This window comes from Bradysia coprophila, assembly GCF_014529535.1.
Source record: "Bradysia coprophila strain Holo2 chromosome IV unlocalized genomic scaffold, BU_Bcop_v1 contig_5, whole genome shotgun sequence".
Taxonomy (NCBI): Eukaryota; Metazoa; Arthropoda; class Insecta; order Diptera; family Sciaridae; genus Bradysia; species Bradysia coprophila.
Genome location: NW_023503374.1, coordinates 4,919,807 through 4,945,362, shown reverse-complemented (window position 1 = coordinate 4,945,362; position 25,556 = coordinate 4,919,807). Strand labels below are relative to the sequence as shown.

Genomic DNA, 25,556 nt, shown 5'->3' with positions numbered 1-25,556 from the left:
TTTTGATGGCTTTGGGTTATTTTCGACATGATTGAGGTGTTCCAATGTAGGTTCCTAAATTTTGGGATGACAGATGATTCCTCTGATACTTACTGACTTCTATTGGATTTTTCAATGGATTCGGGTTATTTTCGATATAAGTGTTTCTAGATTGGTTTCTAGATTTTGGGATTTCTCCAGAATTTTTTAATTTCCATAAAGTTTTTTGATGTTGTCGAAATGACGTACTTAAAAAAGTAGCGATATCAGTAAAAAAAAACCCTAAAAGGGTAAATGTGACGCAAGTCCTTTTTCTTACTTACAAAATAACTGATATCGCTTAGGGTGACGCATTGTGCGCAAAATCGTACGCAAAAGTTTTTCAATAAAAAAACTGACCCAAAGTGAAAGTAAATTTTACAAAAACAAATTTGCGTCACAAGTGGCAGATGTTCAGAAACCTATTGTTAGGAAAATGGCTTTAAAATGTACTGAAAGAATTTAAACCGAAGAAAACCGAATCATCTACCACTTGTGACGCAAACTTTTTGTAAAATTTTCTTTTACAAATTTTTAAATAAAACTGGTTAAAGTCAAGAGAATTTTGCGCTTTATGTCCGAAGGAAATTGCATGCAATGTGTTTGCTCACGTCATTTTTCCCTCGATAAAATGTTTTTCTTGGAACTACTTTTGGAACCTCAATATAAAATGAATTTCTTTCAATCAATAAACCAATTCATGGTATTTTTGCCAAATCCAAATGCTGTAAAATAAGTCAGAAATATTCGAATTTATGGCTATCATCATCGATAACAGTTTTTGGCATTTATTACCAATTTTTAAAGACAGGAAATCCAAATAGCAAAACCAGTGCATGATTCATGCAAGAGACAGATTGATATGAAGCACGCAACAAATGCTCGCGAACAGCTGTCATCTGTTATCGACAAAGACTTCAGATATAAACCACAAGCTATGACTAATGCGGCTTTTATAGCTAAAAGCCATTACAAACAAATGAAGTAGAAGATTTGAAATCAATCTCTTCAATGTGCTTAGAATGAAGTAATAGATCAGATAAAAAGTTGCTGATGTTTTGACTAGGCTATAACCAGCAATAGTGGAAGTCAGTTAACCCTGTCATGTAAAATATCAATTCCATAAAGTTGATTGAGAAGCCAGATTCTTATTTTATTGCGTGACAGTTTTTACAGAGATTACGTCGAAAAACAAACGGAAGTTGATAACAACTTGGACAGTAAAACGCGTGTTAAGAGTCAAGAGTTTTTGTTTTGGAAAAATAATCGCCAATTTTCGTACATCTATTGTTCCCACATCTGTATACACAATGCCATAAATGAAAAACAAACATTTTTTTACCATTATCAAATCGTCAAGATAAGCATGATGATAGACAAATATTTTTATGTTACGATGAAACACGGTTCACCATTCACTGCGCATCAAAAGCAATTTTAAACAAAATACGTTTGGCTTTACCAATGGAATTACTACAACCTAAATAAAGGCATGGTACGAAGAGTGAAAAACATTTCGGTTGGTACCTTAGAAGATTCTATGTACACCGTACAGTACAGATACAAATGTGCAAAGGCACGACGCATCTGTAATGCTAATGCTCCAATATGAGACTTCATCGCCTAATTTTGTCGTCGCTGTTTCTCCTGTTTGTTCGATTCCCTAGAATTCCCTCTTTAACAGATTCTGGGTAGTTATTGTTCTAGAATTTCGTCTGTAATGTTGTTTTGAATGGACAAAGTGAATGGGTTCGCCTCATTACCATCAGAAAAGCGATGAAACCGAAATGAAGAAACTATACGATTCTGGCTACCGAGGGAAACGACATAAAGATGGGCTGTCTCTTTAATTGATGGGGCCTTGTGATAAGTATATGAATAACATTCAAACTGATGCAGTAATAGATTTTGCATCGGACTTCATTAATTACTATACTGATTAGTGATATGCTTGACTCACTTTGAAATATTCAAAGTTCAAATCTTGCTCGATGCTGCGCCTATTTCTTAAAATTGTCAAAAGACACAAACTTTTATGAATGAACGATGACTAAAAATGTTTTCCAATCAGTTTTCATATCTTTAAACTGATTTTTATTAGCTGCAATTTGGTACTGTAATTAAAATTCATTATCTGGCGCGACATAAAAAAACCCCAAAATCACAACTTTATCAGCGTGGTATATAAAGGCAGATTTTCAACCAAAAACTGATTATATCTTCAGAACATTTGTATCTAAGAATTCGTGAACAGAAAAGCATAAAGAGATGAAGATCTCAAAGTTAATTTGGTGTGTCGTCACGGTAGCAATAATTTCAAGTGAAGCTTTCGCCGCTACAAGTTGGTCAAAATTGAATTAAATTTTTTTTCTTTACAAATACCAATTCAGCCGACTATTCATTCCAGATAAAGTCTTTTGCTATTTCGGAAGCTGGGCAGGAGGTCGCAGTGGAAATGGGGCGTTTAGTGTGGAAAATATCAATCCTAATCTTTGCACTCACATTGCATATTCCTTTATCGGCTTAAATACCGACGGAAGTGTTAAACTTTTAGACTCTGGCAGTAATTAATCCGGAACCTATAATGTCGATGCCTACGGTTACATTTTGAATATTTTTAGCGCTCTTCACTCGATTCATAAATCTAAAAAATTCAAATCCGAATGTTAAACTGTTAATAGCGATGGGAGGATGGAACGAAGGTAGTACAACATACTCTGCGGTGAGTTAAATTTCGTTTTGTGTTGAAAATGGAGATTGAAATCAAAATGAAATTAAAATGGAAGGTGGCTGCTTCAACATCAAAACGAGCTGCATTTGTAACGAGTGTCTACAATTTCTTGAACAAGTACGGCTTCGACGGTTTCGATTTCGATTGGGAGTATCCAGGTTTAAGAGGTGGTGTCTATGCAGATAGAGTAGGACCTAATAACGCAATTTCGTGTAGGAAAATTCATTTTCTTTTCCAATTAAACTAGGTCAACTTCATAACTCTGTTGAAGGAATTGAAAGAGAAATTTAATGGTGCAAAACTGCTTACTGCAGCTGTCGGAGCTACACAAAGTTTTCACCAATCGTCTTACGATGTTGTACAAATGAATCAGTTAGTTAACTTAGTGAAATCGAAGTTGGGACACCATTCAATGTGTTCTGTTTCGCCTTTAGATACCTGGATCTGATTAACATCATGAGCTACGATTATCACGGCGCATATGATGGCGTCACTGGCCAAACGTCTCCCCTGTATGCTAGCAGTGTTGATACGAATGCACAACTCAATCAAGACGCTTCAATTACAGCATGGATAAACGCTGGTGCCAGTCCACAAAAACTGTTAATGGGCGTTGCTTTATACGGCAGATCGTTTACACTGTCGAATGTCAATAACAATAAAGTTGGATCTCCCACTTCGGGACCGGGAGCCGCAGGTCCATACACATTGGAATCAGGAACATTGTCGCATCTTGAAGTATGAAAAATGAAAGGCTGAGAGAGGAACAACTCATTCTAACAATCAAACACTGCTGCGACTTTGTAGATATGCGAAAAATTGAAATCATCCGGTTGGACGACCGTGTTTGATGATAAGCAAAAGAATCCGTACTCGTACAATGGCAACCAATGGATTGGCTATGATAACACGCAATCGGTTCAGATCAAGGCCGAGTACGCTATTGCACGGAATTTAGGCGGAATTATGGTGTGGGCCATCGATTACGAGGACGCAAAAAATGTTTGTGGAGGTGGTGCGTTTCCGTTACTGCAAACAATAAATCAAGTTTTGTCTGGGGTAGGTGTGGATTTTTGCGAATGGAGTAACAGCGTCGTTTGAAGCCTATACCCTCGAACAATCCAACCAACATACAATAGACTACACAAAATCATGTTTTTCTATTTAGTCAACAGGAAGTACAACAACACCGGCTACTACAGTAACTACTACTACTACCACTAAGGCTCCTACAACAACAACTAAGGCTTCCACTACTACTACCACTAAGGCTCCAACAACAACTACTAGAGCCACCACTAATGTTCCTACTCCGGGAGAATTCGTCTGTACTGCATCTGGAACATTCCGAGACCCAACAGATTGTAGCGTTTACTACTATTGCGGTGCAAATTGGTTAGCCTTTAAGTTCCCACTTTTTCCCCAATCAACCTTTAACACTCAAACCAATCAATTTCGCAGGAACGGCAACTACTCGAAAACTCGCTACGAATGCAAATACGGTTTGGTGTATGACGAACTTCGATCGCTGTGTAACTATGCGTGGGCAGTTCGATGCTAATTGTACGACAATGAAGGGACTCCATTATTTTGAAATAAAATTACAATATTGCCAGTCAAGACTTCGTTTTGCTTCAGCTATGTCATCTGTTGTAGGCAGAACGTCAAAAATAAGCCACTAGCTCTGGTCAGTGTGGTTTGACATAGTAAAATTCGAGCTGAAAAGAGGATGATCATTCCCACTACCTCATTTTTTTATAATACCCACAACAAGACGTGATTCACAAGATCTTGTCCCATTTAGCTCTCCATTTTATGTGGCAGAAGCAGAAGACTTTTTTGAAGATATTTCGATAGATGGACTTGACCTTGACATAATTTGTAGGTAAAGCTATCACTGCTCGGGCTGCACTAATGTTAATTCTAAGAACTAAAAACTCACCATTCAAGTCGCGCATTTATGCGCTTGGTAAATTCTTTAATTCATTTCCAATGAACAATCAATATACATGCAACACAGTTCGACTGAAAATACATTTCTGTTCACACAGGGTGTGGACAATTAACTTTTCTTAAAGATAAAACTGGTAAAATGAATGTGCAGGTGTGACGACTTTGCAAAAATTACTCGCATCGTTGCTTCTTCGAGTCGATTGGATCAATATCACCGTCACTTGGTCGCTTTTTCGGCAGTTCAGAAAATGTCTCGTCAACGACTTCTCTTCCAATCGTTTTGCCTAGCATGAGACGCATACTATTATCCCATTCGTGCGGCTTCCGATTGAACAGCGACTTATCCATGTTATTCAAAAAATGCGATGGCGGCTCTTGAACTGTTCCACCCCAGCTGATGCGCTCTCTGGGTGATAGACAGTATAGCAGAACTGGAAGATTAATTATAATTAGAAGGAAAATGTAATCGCATGATGGAATCGCCAACTAGATGTGCTTACACTTTGATCTGGTCATGCCAACATATAGTAAACGGCTGAGAAAGAAGAAAAGAGAATGAATTGGTGGAATTGGTGGAGAATGGACTTTTTCGACATCGAAACTCTTACCATTCTTCATCAACGGAGTCAGACATTTTGTGTGGAATCACGTCTTCATTGCAGGTAGCTATAAATACGCACGGCCATTCTAAGCCTAAAAATGTAAACATTTTTTTGTATTCAAAATCCTGTGCCCGTCGCAAATAATTCTCACCTTTCGACGCATGCAATGTTGCAATTACGACTTTCTGGGAAGAGAAGAGGCAATTAAGGAAATGGAAAATCTCACCAATTTACAAACGGTTTACTTACGCCACCCTCAGCGTCTTCCAATTCTTTTTGATCGGAGCACAAATCGCAGTACTCGAGAAACTCGGACACGGTGAGTTTTGGCACAGATTCAGTTCCTGTATCGGCAGATCTGGAATTAACAAAAAATTTGTAGGAGAGGAAAGTTCGTGCATGTAAGTCTCTTATTCTGATAGCTGTGTAACCGTTGCATAGCGTTATCTGGTTGTTATTTTCCCAGGATCCTACAATCCACCAAACTTTCTTCTAAGAGACGATATGAAAGTTACTTGATAGTTAGACAGTTGAGTGTCTGTCACAGGGAATCCAGTCCAACTACGATCTTCAAATATAACTGTAAAAATGGTCCCCTGAAATGGTTTTCCCCGTCGAAGACAGACCATTTATCCCGCAGAAACGTGTTACAGAATGTCAACCTAAAAATTCAACCAAAAATCACTCACTTCACAATGAAATCCGCAAATTTCGCACTTCGAGCAGTCGACTCGGTTCCGGTGGTGTCGTCCTCACGTTTAATCGTTGACGTTGAAGCGCCATCATCATCACTATCGTCCGAGCTAATGTCGATTACATCACTTTCGTTTAACCGCGACTGCTGTGCAATGGATATTAACTCGCCGACATTTCCCCATCTAGCCTCATGATCGGCAAAGTAGTTCTGTTGCAGGTATGCGAAGTATTTGGTCGCTCCCAGGATGTATTTTATAATGTCGGGGATGCTCTCCTTAAAACCGATTAGAAAATTATGGAAACAGTTGAGTTACACAACGATAGGTAGCATCCACTTACATCATTGTCGATCATTGTCTTTGTTCTCTGTATTATGCTGCCCAGCTCGAGCATGGACTCTTTGATGAAGCGATTGAAAGTTCTCGCGTTACCCATCCCAATATCCAGAATCGTATCCAGCAGATCGGTTCCGTCTGTGTCGTTTTTGGCAATTATTTTTTGCAGATTTACGTCACCCACTCCTCTTTTGGGGACGTTGATTATTCGGGTGAAACTTTGAGTATCCTTAGGATTATAGGCAAACCGTATGTATGCAAGTATGTCCTTAACTTCCACGCGGTTAAAGAAACGGTCACCTCCAACCTGTTGGTAGTATAAAACGTATGACTCTTTGTTGGCCGGCTGTACTTACTTGCAGTACTTACGATCGTAAATGGAATCTTGTTCGCTCGGAAACATTGTTCAAATTGTTGTGACGTTGCGTTCATTCGCATTAGCACTGCGAAATCTTTGTAGCCAACCATTCCCTTGGAACCGTCAATTATTTTCTTAATCTCCATGGCAACGAATTGAGCTTGAGCTGATTCGTCGGAAGTTTGGATTTTCAGAATCGGCTTACCAATGGGGTTATCCGTATGCAGCGATTTTTCAATCCGACTCTTGTCTTCAATCGGAAGAAAAAGTTTTCATGAAAATTTTCTCGATATCATCTCGACCAGTACAGTCCTTACCATGGGATATGACGTGGAGAGCTGCATTCAAAATTGTGCTTGTGCTTCGGTAATTTTGCTCCATATTAATGACGCCGGTGTTGGAATATTCCTTCTGCATTTTGATGAAATTTTGTGGCTCTGCACTGCGAAATCCATAAATGGATTGATCGGGGTCTGTTGAACAATTCAAATTTAGTTTTTTGTGGGAGATGGTTATTGAATCGACAGTTTAGAAACGGCAAGCACATCACATCTTTTGTCAAAGGTATTGCCTTGCATTTGATAAGAAATCTTTTACTTCATTTGTTTACCCACACATTTTGCTATATAATCAAACACTAGCCAGAGCTCGTCGTTCAGTTCTTTGTCATTGTCGTCAATAACAGATGACTTGAGTCAGATCTGTGATCTGTTGTACCAAGGTTGAAATATAGATTTATTACGACAAGCTTGCCGTAAAGGCCAAAGTTCTCTTAAATCGCAAAATGCAAGTTCACACTAATGAAGTAACAAACTAAGAAGAAACAGTAAAGGCTATTGCACCATCATCAGGTCGCACAGAAAGTATTAAGGGACGACAATGTTAGATAATCAAAGACTGCACTCGAACAGGGAATTCGGAAGTAATTTGCTTCAAATAAGATTTTACTGATGAAAGCAGAAGCTAGTCCGATCACTTTGTCGATCGACTGTAACTGAACCAGTGGTTCTTTTCTTATTATCGGAACGTACTAAACGCACTGAATGTAATCTTGGACTAAGTTAGCACGAAGGGGGATCCCTTCCGCTATTGAAGATCTAAAATTCAAGCTCTTTTTCGATTGTACACAGCCAATAACAAGAATGTGTAAGGCCATCTTGATTTTATCGTTGTCTCACTTCTACCAGTGTTGGCCGTTTCCCCTTAACAGTTAGAAAGGTGAAGGAGGAGTACAAAATACAAATTTTTACAGAAATACTCACCGCCCACAATCGTAAGACATTTTCGGTTATCTTGGCTGAACATCAATTTGATCAGATTGTATTGCACGATATTCGTATCCTGATACTGAAAACAACAACAACAAATAATTATTCACAACATTCGGATTGATGTACCCGTTTCGGATTCCATTTACCTCATCGACCAGAATTGCTTTAATGTGCGACAAAACGAAACGTTTCTGTTGCAAAAGTTCACATGCTTTGATCAGGAGATTGTCGAAATCCTTCAAATGAGAACGAAAATCATGAGTACCTCTGTGATGCCAAGACAGGTGTCTAATACGTTACCACCAGATTGAGCTTCTTTAGCTCTCTTTCGTACGCTACGTACAGCGTGGCAATGTCTTTCGTTTTGAAGTCCTTCCCGTATAGTTTCGCGTAAACGGCGCACGTTTCACCCTTATTTTTGGCTTTGCTGATCAAGCCCCAAATTGCACCTAAATCAATTATTTCCATTAAATCATCCGTTACAACAACAAATTCACAGATTGAGACATTACCGAGTTGCATAGTCTTTCGCGTGAACTCATTGATGTTGACAGTGCGATCTTTACGGAGTCGTGCTAGTATTTGCTTGCTGCAATGAAACGGATTTCAGTAGCAAATTAGGTTCGTTATTGCATCATGGTACAATTCAACTTCTTCATAATGGCCAGGAAATTACTGAGTCCCATCAACCACCGGCATTTCATTCAAAGTGAACAGACACTCACAAATATGGTGAAGTAGATCAGTCTGTCAAGCCTACTTAGATCAAGTCAATATTGGACAACTGTTCTAACGATAAGAATGTCGTCTGTGAAAGATTGGCCAAGAAGTCAAAAATTTACATCCATAGCTCAGCGAGGACCACTACTCACTCGACTTTTTCGTGGAATAAAAATAAAAATTTGAAATTCATGCTTCGGAAAGGTCAGGGACTAATAAGTACCCTTTTTGCTAGAGGCAAGGAAGAAAATTATGCAAAAACCGGTTTCTCTTCAACCGGAAAAGCGGGGTACAAAAAAGACGTATTTTCTCACCACAAACAACCCCAAAAATGAACTTCAAAAAAATCGAGGCATCTTACCTCATATCGTTATCAGCCATAGTAAAGTTTGAATCCAGCTGAACACTGCTAGCATGCTGACGCAATATGCGACAACAAATAGCGTGAAAAGTGCCGATCATGAGTTCTTCTGTCTGCTTCGCCCCAATCAGACCTTCCAAACGTTTTTTCATCTCAGCAGCCGCTTTATTCGTGAACGTTACCACCACGATGTTTCTCGGTTGAATTTGCTTTTTGATCACGAAATATGCCACACGGCATGTCAACACTAATTCAGAGTTCCATATTAGCATTTACTGCGTCATTTCGTAGATTCAAAATTATGCAAATTTACCTTTCGTTTTTCCCGAACCCGGACCGGCTAAAATTTGTAAAGTATTATCGTCGGATAATACGGACTCTTTTTGCGTTGAATTCAAATCATTCAACATTGATTCGAATCTCTGTTGATTTTCTGCATTCATTTTCAACGATCAGTTTAAATTTACAACAGAAAACACATTAAACACCACACACGTTGTTAAATATGGACGTCGTAAGCAGAATAGACGGAAAATAACGAGGTGGCTATGTCAGTCAATGACATTTACTTTAATGACACATCAGTAAAAGCCATTGACAAAAAAAAGTGACGCAGTCAATGTGTCATGTTATACGGAAACGAAAGAATTAAAGTTTTATGCTTAACACGCTTGTTATCGTGAAAAGGTAAATTTTTTGAACCCATTTCCATGCTATTTCTAAAATTGCAATCTTTAAAAATCAAAGTTGGATTTTCTCTTTTTACTTCCAAAACGAATAAGAATAGCCAGCTCTCTATATATGATTTTAACACTCTATTTGACTTACATCTCAGTTCGATTCGGTCCCCAGAGAGAACACGATAATTTGAGTATAAATCTAACGCACTGTATAAGCAACATGCACCAGAACTAAACAGCCTCGATGAAGCGGGTAACAGTGGCAGAGACAGAAATATGCGACATGAGAAAATGCGACAAAGTGGATCTGTCGTAAAATTTGGATTTTTTTAGCGCAACATTTTTGAATGTTAATTTTCAAGAATTCGATTTGAATTGATTGAACACAAGAAATAATAAATATTTTCATAATTAATGCTCGCAACAGGTCAAACCTGGCCTGAAACAAGAAAGTCTAACCCGCTTCATCGAGGCTGTTTAACCAGAACCACTAGAACCAACGCACTCGAAGAACAGTCACAAGAACAGATTTTTAGCCCCGTACGAAGTACGAAGGGGCTTATAGGATTACGATGCCGTGTGTAATTGATGGAATTCGAAGCAGACGGTAAGGGCAAAGTGTTTGCCTATGTTCATAGATGACGAATCCGCAATAAAAATTTGGGCCGTCTGTCCGTCTGTCCGTCTGTCTGTCACGTCGATATCTTGAGTAAATCAAATCCGATTTAAAAAAAAAAATTCCCCTGAAAGATAGTCAAAATAGTGAGGCTAAGTTCGAAGATGGGCATATTCGGGTCGGCCCTTCGTGAGTTAGGGCCACCTAAGTGATTTAAGGTCTTTTGGTGATATTTATGGCAAAATAAACGATGGAAATGACACGGCAAATGATAGGTATTGTCAATACCAATCCAGGAAAAAAAAGTTTTTTTAAATCGGGTGAGTGGACCGTGAGTTAGGGCCTTAGAAGTGAAAAGCTACTAGGGCCCTATGTGTATTTTACATAGAACTCAAGTAAATTTCATTCGTTTTTCGTAATTTTTGTGTCATTTGGAAGGTAATCAAAGGCCGAATAGAATGTTGTTGAAAAAAAAAATTAAATTTGGGTCCTCGGATTAAGGCCGCTACTAGGGCCCTATGTGTATTTTACATATAACTCGAGCAAATTTCATCCGTTTTCCGTATTTTTTGTGTCATTTGGAAGGTAATCAAAGGCCGAATAGAATGTTGTTGAAAAAAAAATTAAGTTTGGGTCCTTGGACTAAGGCCGCTACTAGGGCCCTATGTGTATTTTACATATAACTCGAGCAAATTTCATCCGTTTTTCGTAATTTTTGTTTCATTTGGAAGGTAATCAAAGGCCGAATAGAATGTTGTTGAAAAAAAAAATTAAATTTGGGTCCTCGGATTAAGGCCGCTACTAGGGCCCTATGTGTATTTTACATATAACTCGAGCAAATTTCATCCGTTTTCCGTATTTTTTGTTTCATTTGGAAGGTAATCAAAGGCCGAATAGAATGTAGTTGAAAAAAAAATTGGATCCTCGACTGAGTTCGATACTAGGCCCTATGTGTATTTATTGAGTATAAATAAATTAAAATTTTAGGGCTATTTGAAATTTTTGTTTTATTTGAAAGGAATTTCTAAGATGTACACATTCCATAATAATTTTACTTTAACTACTTTAACCGGCGCATAGGCTTACGGTCAAAGTAGGGTGACAGACGCACTAGGGTCACGTACGCAATAGATATACGGGTTTGTACGGGGCTCAGTCGCAGCAAACGCTCCGACTGTTCTGATGGCTCGTTTAACGGTCAAAAAGTTTCTATAAAAAAATGAATTTATCTGAACATTTCATACTACTTTTTTCCAAGGCTGTTCAAAATGTCAATAGTCATTCGTCATCCAGAGAGAAGCCAATACAGCCTCACTTTGAAGCTTTAACGAGTAAATATGTTGCTGTTATGTTTGCTTCTGTGGATGACGTTCGGTTGGAGTGCGTTGCCAGAAGAGATTTGAAATAAGGCATACTTGTTGGTTTGTTTTTTTGTCTCTCTATAATAGGAACCCAGACAGAAGGTCCTATAGACTTGAGAAACTTGTCATACCAACTAATGAGGAGAAAATTTTTCACTTTTATGCGTTATTTGACGCACGAATTTTTTCATATGTCTACGTCGTGAATGCGTTACTTAAACTTGGAAACATTTTTGTGACGAGTGAAAATATTCATTTTTATCCAGATTTATGTATTGGATTTTGCATGCTGAGGGCGTTGAAATTAGTGTCAGAAACATGAAAACTACGGTTTTTAACGCATGTAACCAGACATGAGTCGGTTATCCGAAAAACCGAAAATTTCGGTTCGGTCAAGTCCGAACTGGGAAATTCGGTTCGGTTATAACCTAACCGAAGGTTTTGGTTCGGACCAGACCGAACCGAATTTCTTGGTTTGGACTTGACCGACTCTCGAAGATCTATGCAATATTTACTTTAAGGGTTACCATCTAGAGCACTTAAGTAATGGCTCGCACAACCCGATACAACCCTAATACATTTTATAACTGTCATCAATTGAAAATCTCCTGCTAGTGTACTATTTGTTTTACAATTTTCGATAAAAGTCTCTGCAAAAAAATTTCCAACTGACAAATACACAGGATGAAAGGTATAACAGGGGTCGAAATGCAAGTTATATTTTGAGATAAAAATTGTGACTTTGCTTTGGACGAATTGCAACGAAGTTTCTGAGAATTTAAGATCTGGTATCTTCAACTGCACACAGCCTATCAATAATGGCAAGCATTGGGTTATCGACGATAATGGTCAACGTGTTGAAGGAAAAATTGCGTGTGTTACATGTTTCACAGTGCAAAACTACAACAGCACAGTGGGAACTACGAACCTATTGCGACACAAAGACGAGTGTTTAAACACTGTGATGCGGAAATCGTTGGCAGGCCTCTCCAAGAACGCGGTCGAAACTATTAAGACATCAGTGAATGAAAATGTGGTACAATTCGTCTCTCAAGATTTGAGGCTCTTGCAGATAAATTAATAACGATTGGACACCACTATGGCCCCCTAAAGGCCAAGGACATTCTGCCGCATCGCACAACAATTCCACACTTGGTTGGCGAAGAAGCTGAAAACAAAAGACTCCAGCTGAAAACACGACTTGTGGGACTTCAAACACAAGGACTCTCAATTACACTCGACCTGTGGACCGAAGATATTACAAAGTGCCATTATCTTGGCATGAACGTACATTTCATATCAGAAGGTGTGTTAAATGAAGCAACGCTTTGTGTGAGGGAATTGGACGAAATATCAGCGAATGCCGAGAATGTTCACGTTGAAATCATCAGCATTCTGGAGGCTTTCGAGATCGATATCGACAATGTTATATTTGTAACAGATCGGGGCGGTGAAATTGTAGCCGCATTGAAGGACTACGCGGAAAGGTTGAATTGCGCAGCTCATCTGCTGAAAAATATTGTTGACGAAATGTTGAACAAGATCTGCGACCAAAATCCTGTTATTACGCTATTGGACAACTGTCGGGCTTATGTAACACGCATTAAACGTTCGAACATTCAACATTATCTACCCAATGGCCTCAGATCGGAAGTAAAAAGTCGCTGGAATACCACGTTGTTTATGTTAAATTCGATCAAGAAAGCACAAGAGAGTAGCAATTTGATGGATTTCCTGGATGCGAGAGGCGAAAGTGATCTACTTACCGATATTGACAACGACCTTTTGGACGAGTTGATAGAATTTCTTGAACCGTTTTGGGAAGCAACTTTGCAATTCGAAGCTAAAACAAAACATCCCACTATGTAGCCCTCCATCGGTTACAGCTTCAAGAACATCTAGCTGCTTCTCGTCACGATTCCTTTCCTATAGCAGAAATGAAAGAACTTGGACTGGCATTTATGGAAGAGAAATGGGTGGCGGATGACATTCGCAAGAAATAAGTTTTCTTCCATCCGAAGCTGAAGTCCATGAACATGTTCACAGACGGAAAAGAATTGATTGAGCAAATTCGGTGAGAAGCTGCAGCGTTTGCTGTTTCTGATGATACAGACGACGAAGAGCTTCCACCTCCACCGAAACGAAGACGAGTCACAGGAGAAGACCGCATCATCGAAGAATTTGCGAATTCAAATTTTGTTGACGCGCCAATCGATGAGGTACAGCAGAACCTCAATAGTTACGTTGTCGTACCTGAGTTCCAGCTTGGAGTGCAACTGCTGAAAGCAAATTTTCGTTGGCTGGCTTCTTGATTAACGAGAAGCGAGTTTTAATGAGATCAACCGTCGTCGACAATATACTTGTCCTAAAGAGTATTTTTGATTCAGAAAAAAGTCAGAAATAAATTTGTAAATATCGTTACTATTGTTGATTTCGCAAAATAAAGACCCGAGCCTATTATAAGCTTTTTGACCAAGCAGATTGCGAGTCGGAAAACTGTTGCCATGGTACCTAATTTCGAGATGTAATAGCAACAAGAGTCGCCATTTGTTGGTAGAATCCTAAGGTATGTATGAGCTGCAATTTTCATAGGCCAAGATCAGAGCAATATACTATTTGCAAAATTTTCGAAATTTTTCCTGAAGCCTGGTGCTCTTTTCCCTCAACGTTGTTTCTCTGATATAAAAATAAATTCATTTTGACGATTTGGAGTAAATTTTCGGTTCGGTCAAGTCCGAACCAAGAAATTCGGTTCGGTCTTGACCGAACCTAAATTTTCAGTTTTTCGGATAACCGACTCATGTCTGAGTGACTTTGTTTTTCGCGCGTGAAAATATTTTGTCATGAAAATAATCCAGAGCAAAGCCGGGTACTAAACTAGTGTGTTTATAAAGCACCTGTTTATAGTGCGGTGATAAATCTGAAGCGATTAAGTGATTTTCAATGAATAAGTTATAATGGTCTTATCCAGTCCTACCATGCCCATTTTCATTTTCATTTTTATTCATTTCATTTGTATTACTGTACAAACTAGGTCCACCTTTTGGGCGGGTCAGGTCCATTGACTGACACTTTTCTAAATGTATCTTTGACGTATTCATGAAAACTTGTCACATTTATTACATAATATGGCTAAGATGCAGTATAGGTGAACAGGGGGGATCGGCGATTTTTGGACTGTGAATGGTAGAGAAATGTCCCCTGACACCATTTCAGGCGAAATTAGGGCGCGGAAAGAAATTTTAATTTTTTCATTTTCCTTGTACAAACAATATTTTTCTTTGACTCAAATTAATTTTCCTTATACAAAGTGACAAAATTAAAATTGCTTTCCGCGCCCCAATTTTGCCTGAAATGGTGTCAGGTGACATTTCTCTACTATTCCCAATCAAAAAATCGCCGATCCACCCTGTTCACCTATACTGCATTTTTGCCCATAATATATTTACTATATTAATGACTCCACGCAAATGACAGTAAAATTTGACAATTTTGTTTTTCTTGGTTTTCTCTCATCGAGGGTAAGGTGGAATTATTTTTGACTACTTTTTGAGCTCACAATTTTCTTAAAAATTTTCAATTTTCAAGATTTTCAATCAACCTCAAATCATAAATAAAATATGACTCGTGTAGATTACGACCCTCGCTTCGCTCTGGCCGTAAACTTCCCACTCGTATGAGCTGTCTATTATTCTGTTTGATTGCATTTTTGGTACATCAGAGTAGATGCACAAAATTCACAAAATAAAAAAGTGCGATAGATATTCGTCTTACACTTTTGCGTAAAAAAGGAAGTTCCCCGGTACTTAATATACCTTCACATGGTGACGTGACATGGTAAAAAATGTACTTAATTAGTTTTTGTTTCATCATTAAAATAACTCAGTTTACCAATATTTTCGGTAAATTGGTACCACTCTATAATGGTAAAGGTATTAAAAATATTTGTAAAAGGAGAAATTTATTTGTAGACCGAGAAAAAATAATCCCTCGATTTCCCATTCACAAAACCTTCAATCGTGAATAAAATGTCACGACTCGTGTGAATTACTTCACCCTCGTAAAATTTTTACAATATTCTCTTTGATTCATTTAATTCCATGTATTTAAAAAAAAACTTCAAAAATTAGTTGAGATAATTCATCTTATATTGCCTGGGAGATGCGGGAAATCAGAAACAAAACTACATTTTTTATTTACATCTTTAAAAAAAAAATTCTATTTAAAATCGCTTGATAAGATTTTAGTGTAGACAATTGAGTCGTACAACTTTACTATTGCATAGAAAAATAGGTCAGCATCCTCTTAAATTTTTTGTGTAACAGTAACTTATTAACCGTACGAAGAAACACCTTTGGATTTTTGGCTAAAACATGAAGAATCGATTTTTTAAACTGTGAAAATTCTATGTCTCCAGTTTCGTGGCTGATCACAATGTGAATGTGAGATACTCTCAGAGTTCTACAACAACCAAATACAAAGTATACAGTAGAAGGTTCCAAAAATAACCAAATAAAATTGTACCAAGTCATACAAATCGAAACACTCCGATCCGAAACATGTTTCGAAGACTCTGCAGAATTCTGCGAATCTTGAAGACAGTGATACCGTACATCAAATGCAATGGAAGCGAAGGGAAAATGAATTTTGCCTGGTTTATGGTCCTCATAGACAGAGGACCTCGGCATTGCACGATATTTGTTTCTAAATTTGGTCACCCATGTCAAAAATGGTCTAAAATATCAGTCGATACTGTCCAGAATCTGGAAATAATCTGCAATTCTGGAAAAATTGGTCACTTACATCAAACGCAATGGAGGCGAAATGAAATTTAATTTTGTCTGGTTTATGGCATACATGGACAGAGGACCTGGGCATTGCACGATATTTATTCCAAAACAGGGTCACCCATATCAAAAATAAGTCGAAATATTAGTTTGAAATCAGTCGATACCGTGCAATATTGCACGGTAACGACGGTTTATTTACCCATTTTTCACGCTATTTTTGATATGGGTGACCCTGTTTTGGAATAAATATCGTGCAATGCCCAGGTCCTCTGTCCATGTATGCCATAAACCAGACAAAATTAAATTTCATTTCGCCTCCATTGCGTTTGATGTAAGTGACCAATTTTTCCAGAATTGCAGATTATTTCCAGATTCTGGACAGTATCGACTGATATTTTAGACCATTTTTGACATGGGTGACCAAATTTAGAAACAAATATCGTGCAATGCCGAGGTCCTCTGTCTATGAGGACCATAAACCAGGCAAAATTCATTTTCCCTTCGCTTCCATTGCATTTGATGTACGGTATCACTGTCTTCAAGATTCGCAGAATTCTGCAGAGTCTTCGAAACATGTTTCGGATCGGAGTGTTTCGATTTGTATGACATGGTACAATTTTATTTGGTTATTTTTGGAACCTTCTACTGTATACTTTGTATTTGGTTGTTGTAGAACTCTGAGAGTATCTCACATTCACATTGTGATCAGCCACGAAACTGGAGACATAGAATTTTCACAGTTAAAAAATTCGATTCTTCATGTTTTAGCCAAAAATCCAAAGGTGTTTCTTCGTACGGTTAATAAGTTACTGTTACACAAAAAATTTAAGAGGATGCTGACCTATTTTTCTATGCAATAGTAAAGTTGTACGACTCAATTGTCTACACTAAAATCTTATCAAGCGATTTTAAATAGAAATTTTTTTTTAAAGATGTAAATATAAAATGTAGTTTTGTTTCTGATTTCCCGCATCTCCCTGCAAAAATTTAACTTTTTTATTAAAATTTCTTGCACTTTTTAATCAAAGTGTGCTAATTTGATAACAGGCATTTTGCTGGCGTAAGATGTGCTTGTAAAGGGAGTAAAAAACTACCTACTTGATAAATGACTAACAAGTTGAAACAACTTGATAGTCAACTATCAAATTTGATAGTCAACTGTCAAGTTGTTAGTCAACTATCAAATTTGATAGTCAACTATCAAGTTGTTAGTCAACTATCAAATTTGATAGTCAACTATCAAGTTGTTAGTCAACTATCAAATTTGATAGTCAACTATCAAATTTGATAGTCAACTATCAAGTTTTTAGTCAAATATCAAATTTGATAGTCAAATATCAAATTTGATTAGTCAACTATCAAGTTGTTAGTCAACTATCAGATTTGATAGTCAACTATCAGATTTGATAGTCAACTATCAAATTTGATAGTCAAGTATCAAGTTGTTAGCAATAGATGTTTACACGTTAGAAGATGGGCATCGAATGATGAAATTATTCTTCCTACTAGTTCCATGCACGTCGAAAACAAACTTATATGATTTACCCACACTACCAAACAAAATCAAATTTCATCAAAGTAATCTTTTTTAATTGAGGCTATGATCAATCAACAGTATAAAATCCCGTTTTTCTCGGATAGCTTCCAGATCCTTAGTCCTACATAGCCCATCTTCGAACTTAGCCTCGGGATTTTAATTCCACGTATTTAAAAAAAAGAATCATCAAAATTGGTTGAGAATTACTCAAGTTATCGTGCCCTCAACGATTTTTTGTTACCCACATTTAACGTTTTTCATAGCATTTCATACATTTTCAATCACAGTGAACCTTTTTGTTACCCACATTTTTCGGTATTTTCGGTATTGACTTTCAGTCAAGGGAATTAAGATTAAAAATCTATCTAACCCTATAAAACTAATTCCACCCAAAAAGTGGGTGGTGGGCGCTGAGTGGGATTTTTCCAAGGTATGCCAATCGTTTTCGAATCAGAGTGACAGGATGGTCCAAATTTCACAATTCTACTATGAACTGAACTATTTTTAGCCTATGTACCTCTGCCTCTACCCCGACATATCTTATATTTCTTCTTTATACCAAGAAAATACAAAGACTTGATAGACCTGTAAAATTAGGAGGTCTTAGCGACATGCTTTCCATATGTGAAACGTTAATATCTAAATATTAATAGAGAACAAATGCGATGTTTGAATTCTGCTAGTTGATACGTAACTTGCACAATTTTAAAACCGTCCAAGTGTAAAATTGAACGAGCACAAAAAAACACTCTATTCTCTTCCTGAGTTCATGTGAAGAGACCATTTACCTAATTACACATAATTGATATGACAACAATGTGATTCACCAATTTTATCGCTTTACGAGTAAATGAATTCGTCGCAGTTTATCTTATCGCAACAAAAAAAATTAATTGCAATTCGAATGGAATTATTATAAATATACAAACTCACTGTTGCATTAACTTATTGTGGAAATAAATTTCAACCGAGCCAGTCGATTGTAGAAACAGTGTGGTTGACGATATATTCACTATACAGAAAGCAAATAAAATGGGCGACGGAGTAAGAAAATTTGTTAGAAAATAGATTACAGCCTTCTAATTAAATATCTAAAATTTTTAGCAATCACAACACAGACATCACGGTCATCATCCTCATCATGGCCCTCATCACCATGGGCAGCATGGACATCACGGTCCACATCACCATGGTTCTCATCATGGCCCACATCATCATGTTCCACATCGTCATAGTCCACAACATCATGGTCCACATCATCATGGCCCTCCTCATCATGGTCCTCCTAATCATGGTCCACATCATCATGGTCCACATCATCATGGTCCCCATCACCATGGATCACCGCATCATGGACCAGTAATGCCGCAACAAGGATCGATAGTGATTACTCATACTCAGGCATCAATATTGCCTCATCAAAGTGGTGGCTATCCACATCCGCGGTAGATTGTTGGGACTTGTTGCACACCCACATACGATTTGAAAGAATTTGTGTGAGAACAATGGAGAAATTTAAATGAAAAATGTTTTTGTGAAGTGTTTGACCATAATAAATCTATTTAGACCGGAACAGAAATCGTTTTTCACTTTTAACAAATGTGTGTTGCTCTGTGATCGATCGTTACGCTGATGAAGTTACGACGATTTTCAATTGAAGAATTCTGGACTTACAACAAATGGTCACTTTTATTTCCAAAAAGGTGTCAAAGATTATGTGATTCACCAATATAAACAATACTAGTTAAATGGTTTACACGAAATTGCGAAATAATATTTTAATTGAGTGTTGTCGTTGTTATTACTCATATCGATAAAATTCTGTATAGTTCGCTTCGCACTATTCTATTATGTTTACTCAAGTACTATGAAAAAATTTGAGGTGTTTTATCTGTTATATAGTTATATAGTAATCTCATCCAGAAAACTCCCAAATGTGTCCTAAAGCTTCCAGTCTCTTCTTATTAGAATACTCTTAGAAGTATTTTTGGGTGAAATTCAAGCAGAAAACTCTTGTAAACGTACGTGTGTACTGAAAATTGCGTTATCGACTACAATAATACATAAGTTTGAATGTCGTATCCTACAATGTGTATGTAACGAATGCAGAAATAAAAAGTTTCATATTTCTAGAAGAGAACACGGAAGTTTTTTTTGTGAAAGTGAGAAAAAGAAGAAACGCTGAATTATCGCGACAGCCTCAAACAAACAATTAAAGTGCTGCAGATGATTAGATTTAGAAGGAAATTCCATATATTGAGCACACTTTGGATATTTAACAGGCACATTCGGCAAGAATATCAGCAATTTTACTATTGGATCTATTACATTTCAAATCTTTTACTTCATTTGTTTAAACATGCTCTTCTACATATGTAATACCGCATTGGTCAGATTTTGTCGTTTGTTCATGGCGTTGTTGGTAACAGATGAAAGTCTTAATGTGTTAATTCCCTAAAATACCCTAAAATGTTTGTCCCAAAATTTGTATTAAATGTTAAGAAAAATGGAATTGTTTAGGCATGGGCGATAATGATAATGATTATCGATAATTATCGACTTTTTTTTATCGAAAATTATCAAAAAAAATATCGATTATTGATATTTTGATAATTATCAAGATATCGATAATTCGATATATCGATATTTCGGTCCGAAAATCCGATATTTTTCGATATATTCCGATATTTTGATAATTATCGATAATTATTAAATTATCGATAACGATATGATTAATCGATTATCGATAATTTCTTTCGATTGATATTATCGATAAAAGTAGCAGATTTCACGCCATGGCATAAAAAATGTAGAAAATTTTATGTATGGAACCAAGGTAAATAAATGGGCCCATATGGACCTTGTATGGAACATAGAGTTATACTCTATGGTATGGAATGACGTTAAAAAAACAATCAAACATAAAACTTTAAAACTGACACGAGTGTGTGGCCAGAGCGAAGCGAGGGCCGTAATTCGCACGAATCGTTATATTTTATTCAAATTGTGAATGCAGTTAGTTTTGGGGGACTTCCTTTTTAAAATTACATAAAAGCAAGAGAAGAACCAAGAACATCTATCGTTTTTTTTTTTGTATCAAATTGAAAGAGTCCTCTAATCGTTTTACATTCTCGCATCACTTACTTCTGATTAACGTTAACGTCAATAAGACTATGAAACAGAATAATATACTCATACGAGTGGAAAATTGAGAACACAAAAAGTATTTTTCCAAACAATTTGGTCTCAAGCGAAGGTTTTCATATCAGTTATTTGTGATGTTTTGGAAGTTTAACAACGGAAAATAAAATGAAATTGATTAAAAATATATTAATAAAATTGCCAGTCAAGGGACCTGACCCGCCCAAAAGGTGGGGGCTAGTAAGATTCTGTATAATACATACATAGAATCTATTACTGACTGATATTGGTCGATATACAGTTATAGGTGCGATCATAGAGGTAGACTACGATGCGATGACTTTATGTTGAAACTAGAAACGTATTTCGTAAACGTTGAAGTACGTAGTTCATTCAGGTACGTAAAGTGTGACTCTAGATACATAAACAGTTTGATTTTAAGTTTCATTTGCGTTGAAAAGTACATGATTTGAAATACCTACATGATTTAACATAAGGCGAGGTAACCTTTCATAGACGGCGAGCATATCGCTTTGATTTAAGTTTTTTTGTTCTCCATAGATTTTAGTAAAAGATTTTTTCTGTTCCAAGTTGTGTATTTGATAAGTGGGGTGTTACAGCCCGACCCGAAGGGGAGGACTGTATTCCCCACTTGTCAGATAACAACTTGTAACCTCGTAAGTACAATGCTTTACGTGATTAGGCAATGCAAATGAAAATGAAACATGCCGTAACACGTAAAATCTTTTACGAGCTAAACGGACTGGTGGTTGGTGCAATGTTGCGTTGCTAGATTTTCCAACAATCGGTTCTATTTAAACTTAATCCGCGCTTCACTCCGACTACTCACCGTTTACGCTACAACAATGAAAAATGCTTTCTCTCTCTATTTCCATTGTTGTGGCGTAAACTGTGAGTAAACGGAAGTCCGGCTAATCTGATTTAGGGATTTTTCGCTTCCTAGGGCCTCTTCAGGAGGTTCTAATGTTTAACGAGTCGATTTCGAAGTCTTTCTAAGTTGGGTTTTACAATGTTTCTTCACTTAAATCAGTCCGCATTTGCAACAACTTTACCAACAAAGAAAGACTGTGTTTACCAACAACAAAATGTATATTTAGAAACCATCATACAATGAAAGTTAAATAACAAAAGAACACATTTGTCCTTACACATTTGTAGTAAGAGACAAATCTCGGACTAAGATCATCCTTATATACTCATAAGCCAATATGATGCTCTTCGTTGGCAATGCTTCATATTTCTTCACAAACTTAAACAATTTGTCTTTTGCAGTTGCCCATTTGTCTGTTTCTTTAACTTTAAGAAATATTAACGAGGCCAATTCTGCGGACAAATTTTCGAATTCCGAAGACACGATCGAAATCTCTTTCAGGGGACCATTGCACAGGCATAGCATGCATTCACATTTGAATTCACACAGTCGAAACAATTGCTTCTGTCGTTTGGCCGTTGGCCAATTTGCATCGATGGCGTAACGCACGAAAATCTGTTCGCCTTTATTTATCGGACGAATAGTCGTAAGTATCGAGTGATCGACGGTCGTCATTCGAATTGCATTCGGCATACATGCATGGTTGAAATAAGATGAAATGTTGAACATAGCCGCGCCGAACGTTTCCGTCGAATTTTTGTCGAGTATGTCGGACCACTTTTCGCTCCAATCTTGCAACAGAATGTTATTCAACGAGTATATCGACACGAATTGCGTCACCAAATGCATCAGAAAGCGTCGGACTTTCTCAGTCAAAAAATTGTCTTTCAGCTCTAGATGACCCATTATGTAATCGTATACAACACACGCAATGATCAAAATTTTAATCCGTCCCTCCATATAGGACACATTGTCATGATGACTGAGAAATATTCCGAGCATCGATTCGAACGATCCGTCACCTATAATTACTTGATTGATGTCATTGTCCGCTCGTGTGAATTCGACATATTCCATTAACTCGCCAGACGATGAAAATGTTTCCAATCCACGCACAACCGCTCGAAGTGAAAATTTTACACAGCTTTGGACATGACTCCCTGCACTTCCATCAAACAATTTCCAGTGTTTCATGTTGCATTCATATTTATGTAGACTAGCGCTATCAGCACATTCTCCTCTGCAAAACAAAACTTTCGTACATATGGCACATGGGATCAAATTCGTATATTGCTTCAGGCAACTGTTGCATCTTTTGTACTTGCTATTACTGTCGATTAATCTCATCAACGGCTCTTCGATCAAAATGACTCGATCTTCTGGAATATTACATTTGGCCTTGAAATGTCTGCCGAACTTATCATTTCTTTCGATTGTCAGCACATTGGCCATGGATTGTATCGTATCGCTGGATGCAAAACTCAGTTGCGGTTTTGCTGGTGTTCGTTTGGCTGACGTCTTCATTGCTTTCAAGCAAATCAGTTTCCGTATCTCTAACGTCTTCATCGATTTTTCCGGACAGTTTGCCTGGATGGCAAGTTCTATGTCGGAAATACATTCATCGTACATTTCAAATTCAAAAAAGCAAAATGATCGACTCGCATATGCTAGGCTTACAGCATCCGTTCCGTTTTCAGCAAAACATAAGCTTTTGTTGTACAGTTCCACTGCGGCTTTGTAGTCATTTTGCTGGATAAATCCGTGTCCACATCTAAGATATTCCGCTGCTAAGGTATCGTCCTTCTGATCGTCACTTATGACAGTCTCCAAAACACTGTCACGAAAAATTGACGTATCCCTCAAATTATCGAAGAGATCGACATATAACGGATCTGGTACCGGTTCCTTCACCCACAACTGTTGCAGTACAGTGTCCATATTCAAATATTTACTCAGAGAATTGATTTAATTTGTCCAATCGTGCGGCTTAATAGCGTCAATTATGATAATAAATTATCCGTCACATTCGACGTGCGCGCGGTGTAGTTTGAACCGGTCGAACCGCATAAAGACGTTGCAGTTTTGTATGCACGAGTGGTACCACTGCTGAAAAACAGCGGGATATCATATTCGACCGATGAAAAAATTCAACTTTACCGATAAAGAACAATAAATTACCGATAAAAAAGGTACCGATAGAATAGTTATTTGTGTATCTGTTTTGGACGATTGTTTTTAGGCAATTTCGCTTGTTGTACATGCGAAAGTGCCTAAAATCAATCGTCCAAAATAGATACTCAAAAAAATTTTCATGTAAGGGGTCGAAAACCTGAGAAAAATATCGAAACTCCCTCATTTTCGGCCCCGACACATGAAAAAATTATAAACTACCGTTAGCGAGTTCCTGACTACCGATAAAAATATTCAAAAGTACCGATAAATTCGTTTGTTTGTTATCTTTTATCGATCATTGACATTCTTCTATCGGTAAATTATTATTTTCTATCTTCAATCCGTTTTATCTATCGCTCAATAGACTTTCTTCTATCGGTCAATAATATTTTGTAGCACTTATTCGACCTATGAATATTGTTACTAAGTTTCAAAGACTGTCTGCATTATTTCATTCTCACCTTTCATAAACGTTTTAGATGCGTTTCTCCTGTACCTCATTGACTCACCAATGAAAACAATTTTTTTTTTTTATTCCAAACAAACAAAAGACAAATCATTGAACCACAAGGGTTTTTCTTGCTTTCGATGACCTGCCACGTTTTCGTTTAAAGGCAAAGCCATACATGGAAAAGTGATCTTCCCTAAACAAATAATAAATCATGTTTTTCATTATGAATATTGTTTTTGGCCGTTAATGACACATTTCCAACCAAAAACAGTTGAGAACTGAGCTTTTTCACGAATATAATTCTTCCTAATAGGCCGAAAATGGCTAATTTTTAGTCACTCTCATGGCGATCACTCGACCGCATTTAAAACTTTTCTCAAAATTGTTTTACGTCTTGGTTCCTTTTCAACGTAGCTTTAAAATAAGCTATTGTGCGACAAAATTTAAACTCATTTTGTGGAAAAATCTGCAAAAGAAACTTCTCTCAAATAAAAATATCGGAAACCTGCGAAACTTTTTACCCGGAAAAAGTATTTTCCTCACAAAAAATAATGTGTCTTTTGGGTTTGTTTATTAGAGTAGACCCTGTACTTAAAACTAAGACCGTTTTACCAACAATTAACTTTTTGGCATAGACAAGAAAGCCTTTGGAGTGTCGATACCTCGAAAAACTAGAAGATTTTCAAAAAATCGTCTTGGGCAAAGCATAAACATTTTTGAAAATAATTTTTTTGATCTTAAAATTTTCTTTAGACTTCGCTGAGTCGGATCAGCTAGGTCCAGAAGCTCGGATGGAAAATATTCGAAAATCGACCGACCCTAGTGATTATAAATATATTTCTTCACAAACGATAGGCACGAACAGGATCCG

At 37.2% G+C, this 25,556-nt stretch overlaps 4 protein-coding genes across 6 annotated transcripts; 2 read left to right on the top strand and 2 right to left on the bottom strand.

The window, feature by feature from the left end:
- The first annotated feature begins 2,211 nt into the window (after window positions 1-2,211).
- Window positions 2,212-4,369, top strand: LOC119071749 (chitinase-3-like protein 1). Its single transcript, XM_037176784.1, has 9 exons — window positions 2,212-2,359; window positions 2,426-2,581; window positions 2,640-2,740; window positions 2,805-2,936; window positions 2,997-3,121; window positions 3,184-3,487; window positions 3,557-3,808; window positions 3,918-4,144; window positions 4,211-4,369. Exons 1-9 carry the CDS (start codon window positions 2,287-2,289, stop codon window positions 4,308-4,310), a joined length of 1,470 nt encoding a protein of 489 aa, XP_037032679.1. The 5' UTR covers window positions 2,212-2,286; the 3' UTR covers window positions 4,311-4,369.
- A 324-nt stretch (window positions 4,370-4,693) lies between these two features.
- LOC119071726 (ATP-dependent DNA helicase PcrA-like) lies at window positions 4,694-9,630 on the bottom strand. Its single transcript, XM_037176746.1, has 15 exons — window positions 9,359-9,630; window positions 9,046-9,292; window positions 8,477-8,553; window positions 8,265-8,413; window positions 8,111-8,200; window positions 7,956-8,040; window positions 7,011-7,166; window positions 6,705-6,943; window positions 6,340-6,642; window positions 5,994-6,274; window positions 5,554-5,662; window positions 5,456-5,489; window positions 5,311-5,395; window positions 5,203-5,237; window positions 4,694-5,133 (listed from the first exon to the last, which is right to left on the bottom strand). The coding sequence occupies exons 1-15, from the start codon at window positions 9,486-9,488 to the stop codon at window positions 4,874-4,876; spliced, it is 2,280 nt and encodes a 759-aa protein (XP_037032641.1). The 5' UTR covers window positions 9,489-9,630; the 3' UTR covers window positions 4,694-4,873.
- A 9,294-nt stretch (window positions 9,631-18,924) lies between these two features.
- LOC119071817 (histidine-rich glycoprotein-like) lies at window positions 18,925-19,602 on the top strand. 3 transcript variants are annotated; one of them, XM_037176888.1, is made up of 3 exons: window positions 18,925-19,073; window positions 19,134-19,253; window positions 19,299-19,602. In XM_037176888.1, exons 1-3 carry the CDS (start codon window positions 19,062-19,064, stop codon window positions 19,476-19,478), a joined length of 312 nt encoding a protein of 103 aa, XP_037032783.1. In that variant the 5' UTR covers window positions 18,925-19,061; the 3' UTR covers window positions 19,479-19,602. The 3 variants fall into 3 exon arrangements, with proteins under 3 accessions (XP_037032783.1, XP_037032782.1, XP_037032781.1); XM_037176887.1 differs by having other exon boundaries at window positions 18,926-19,073; window positions 19,134-19,239; window positions 19,270-19,602; XM_037176886.1 differs by having other exon boundaries at window positions 18,926-19,073; window positions 19,134-19,602.
- Window positions 19,603-22,267: 2,665 nt separating this feature from the next.
- Window positions 22,268-24,113, bottom strand: LOC119071743. Its single transcript, XM_037176775.1, has one exon. The coding sequence runs from the start codon at window positions 23,998-24,000 to the stop codon at window positions 22,336-22,338; it is 1,665 nt and encodes a 554-aa protein (XP_037032670.1). The 5' UTR covers window positions 24,001-24,113; the 3' UTR covers window positions 22,268-22,335.
- Between the last annotated feature and the right edge of the window lie 1,443 nt (window positions 24,114-25,556).

Excerpts from the sequence above, each read along its gene's own strand:
- LOC119071749 (XM_037176784.1), top strand. The coding sequence starts at position 2,287 with ATGAAGATCTCAAAGTTAATTTGGTGTGTCGTCACGGTAGCAATAATT. Across the intron at positions 2,582-2,639 it reads TAAACTTTTAGACTCTGGCA|CGCTCTTCACTCGATTCATA; the intron begins GTAATTAATCCG and ends GAATATTTTTAG. Across the intron at positions 4,145-4,210 it reads TACTATTGCGGTGCAAATTG|GAACGGCAACTACTCGAAAA; the intron begins GTTAGCCTTTAA and ends TCAATTTCGCAG.
- LOC119071726 (XM_037176746.1), bottom strand. The coding sequence starts at position 9,488 with ATGAATGCAGAAAATCAACAGAGATTCGAATCAATGTTGAATGATTTG. Across the intron at positions 5,490-5,553 it reads TGGAAGACGCTGAGGGTGGC|AAAGTCGTAATTGCAACATT; the intron begins GTAAGTAAACCG and ends TTCTCTTCCCAG. Across the intron at positions 5,396-5,455 it reads AACATTGCATGCGTCGAAAG|GCTTAGAATGGCCGTGCGTA; the intron begins GTGAGAATTATT and ends TTACATTTTTAG.
- LOC119071743 (XM_037176775.1), bottom strand. The coding sequence starts at position 24,000 with ATGGACACTGTACTGCAACAGTTGTGGGTGAAGGAACCGGTACCAGAT.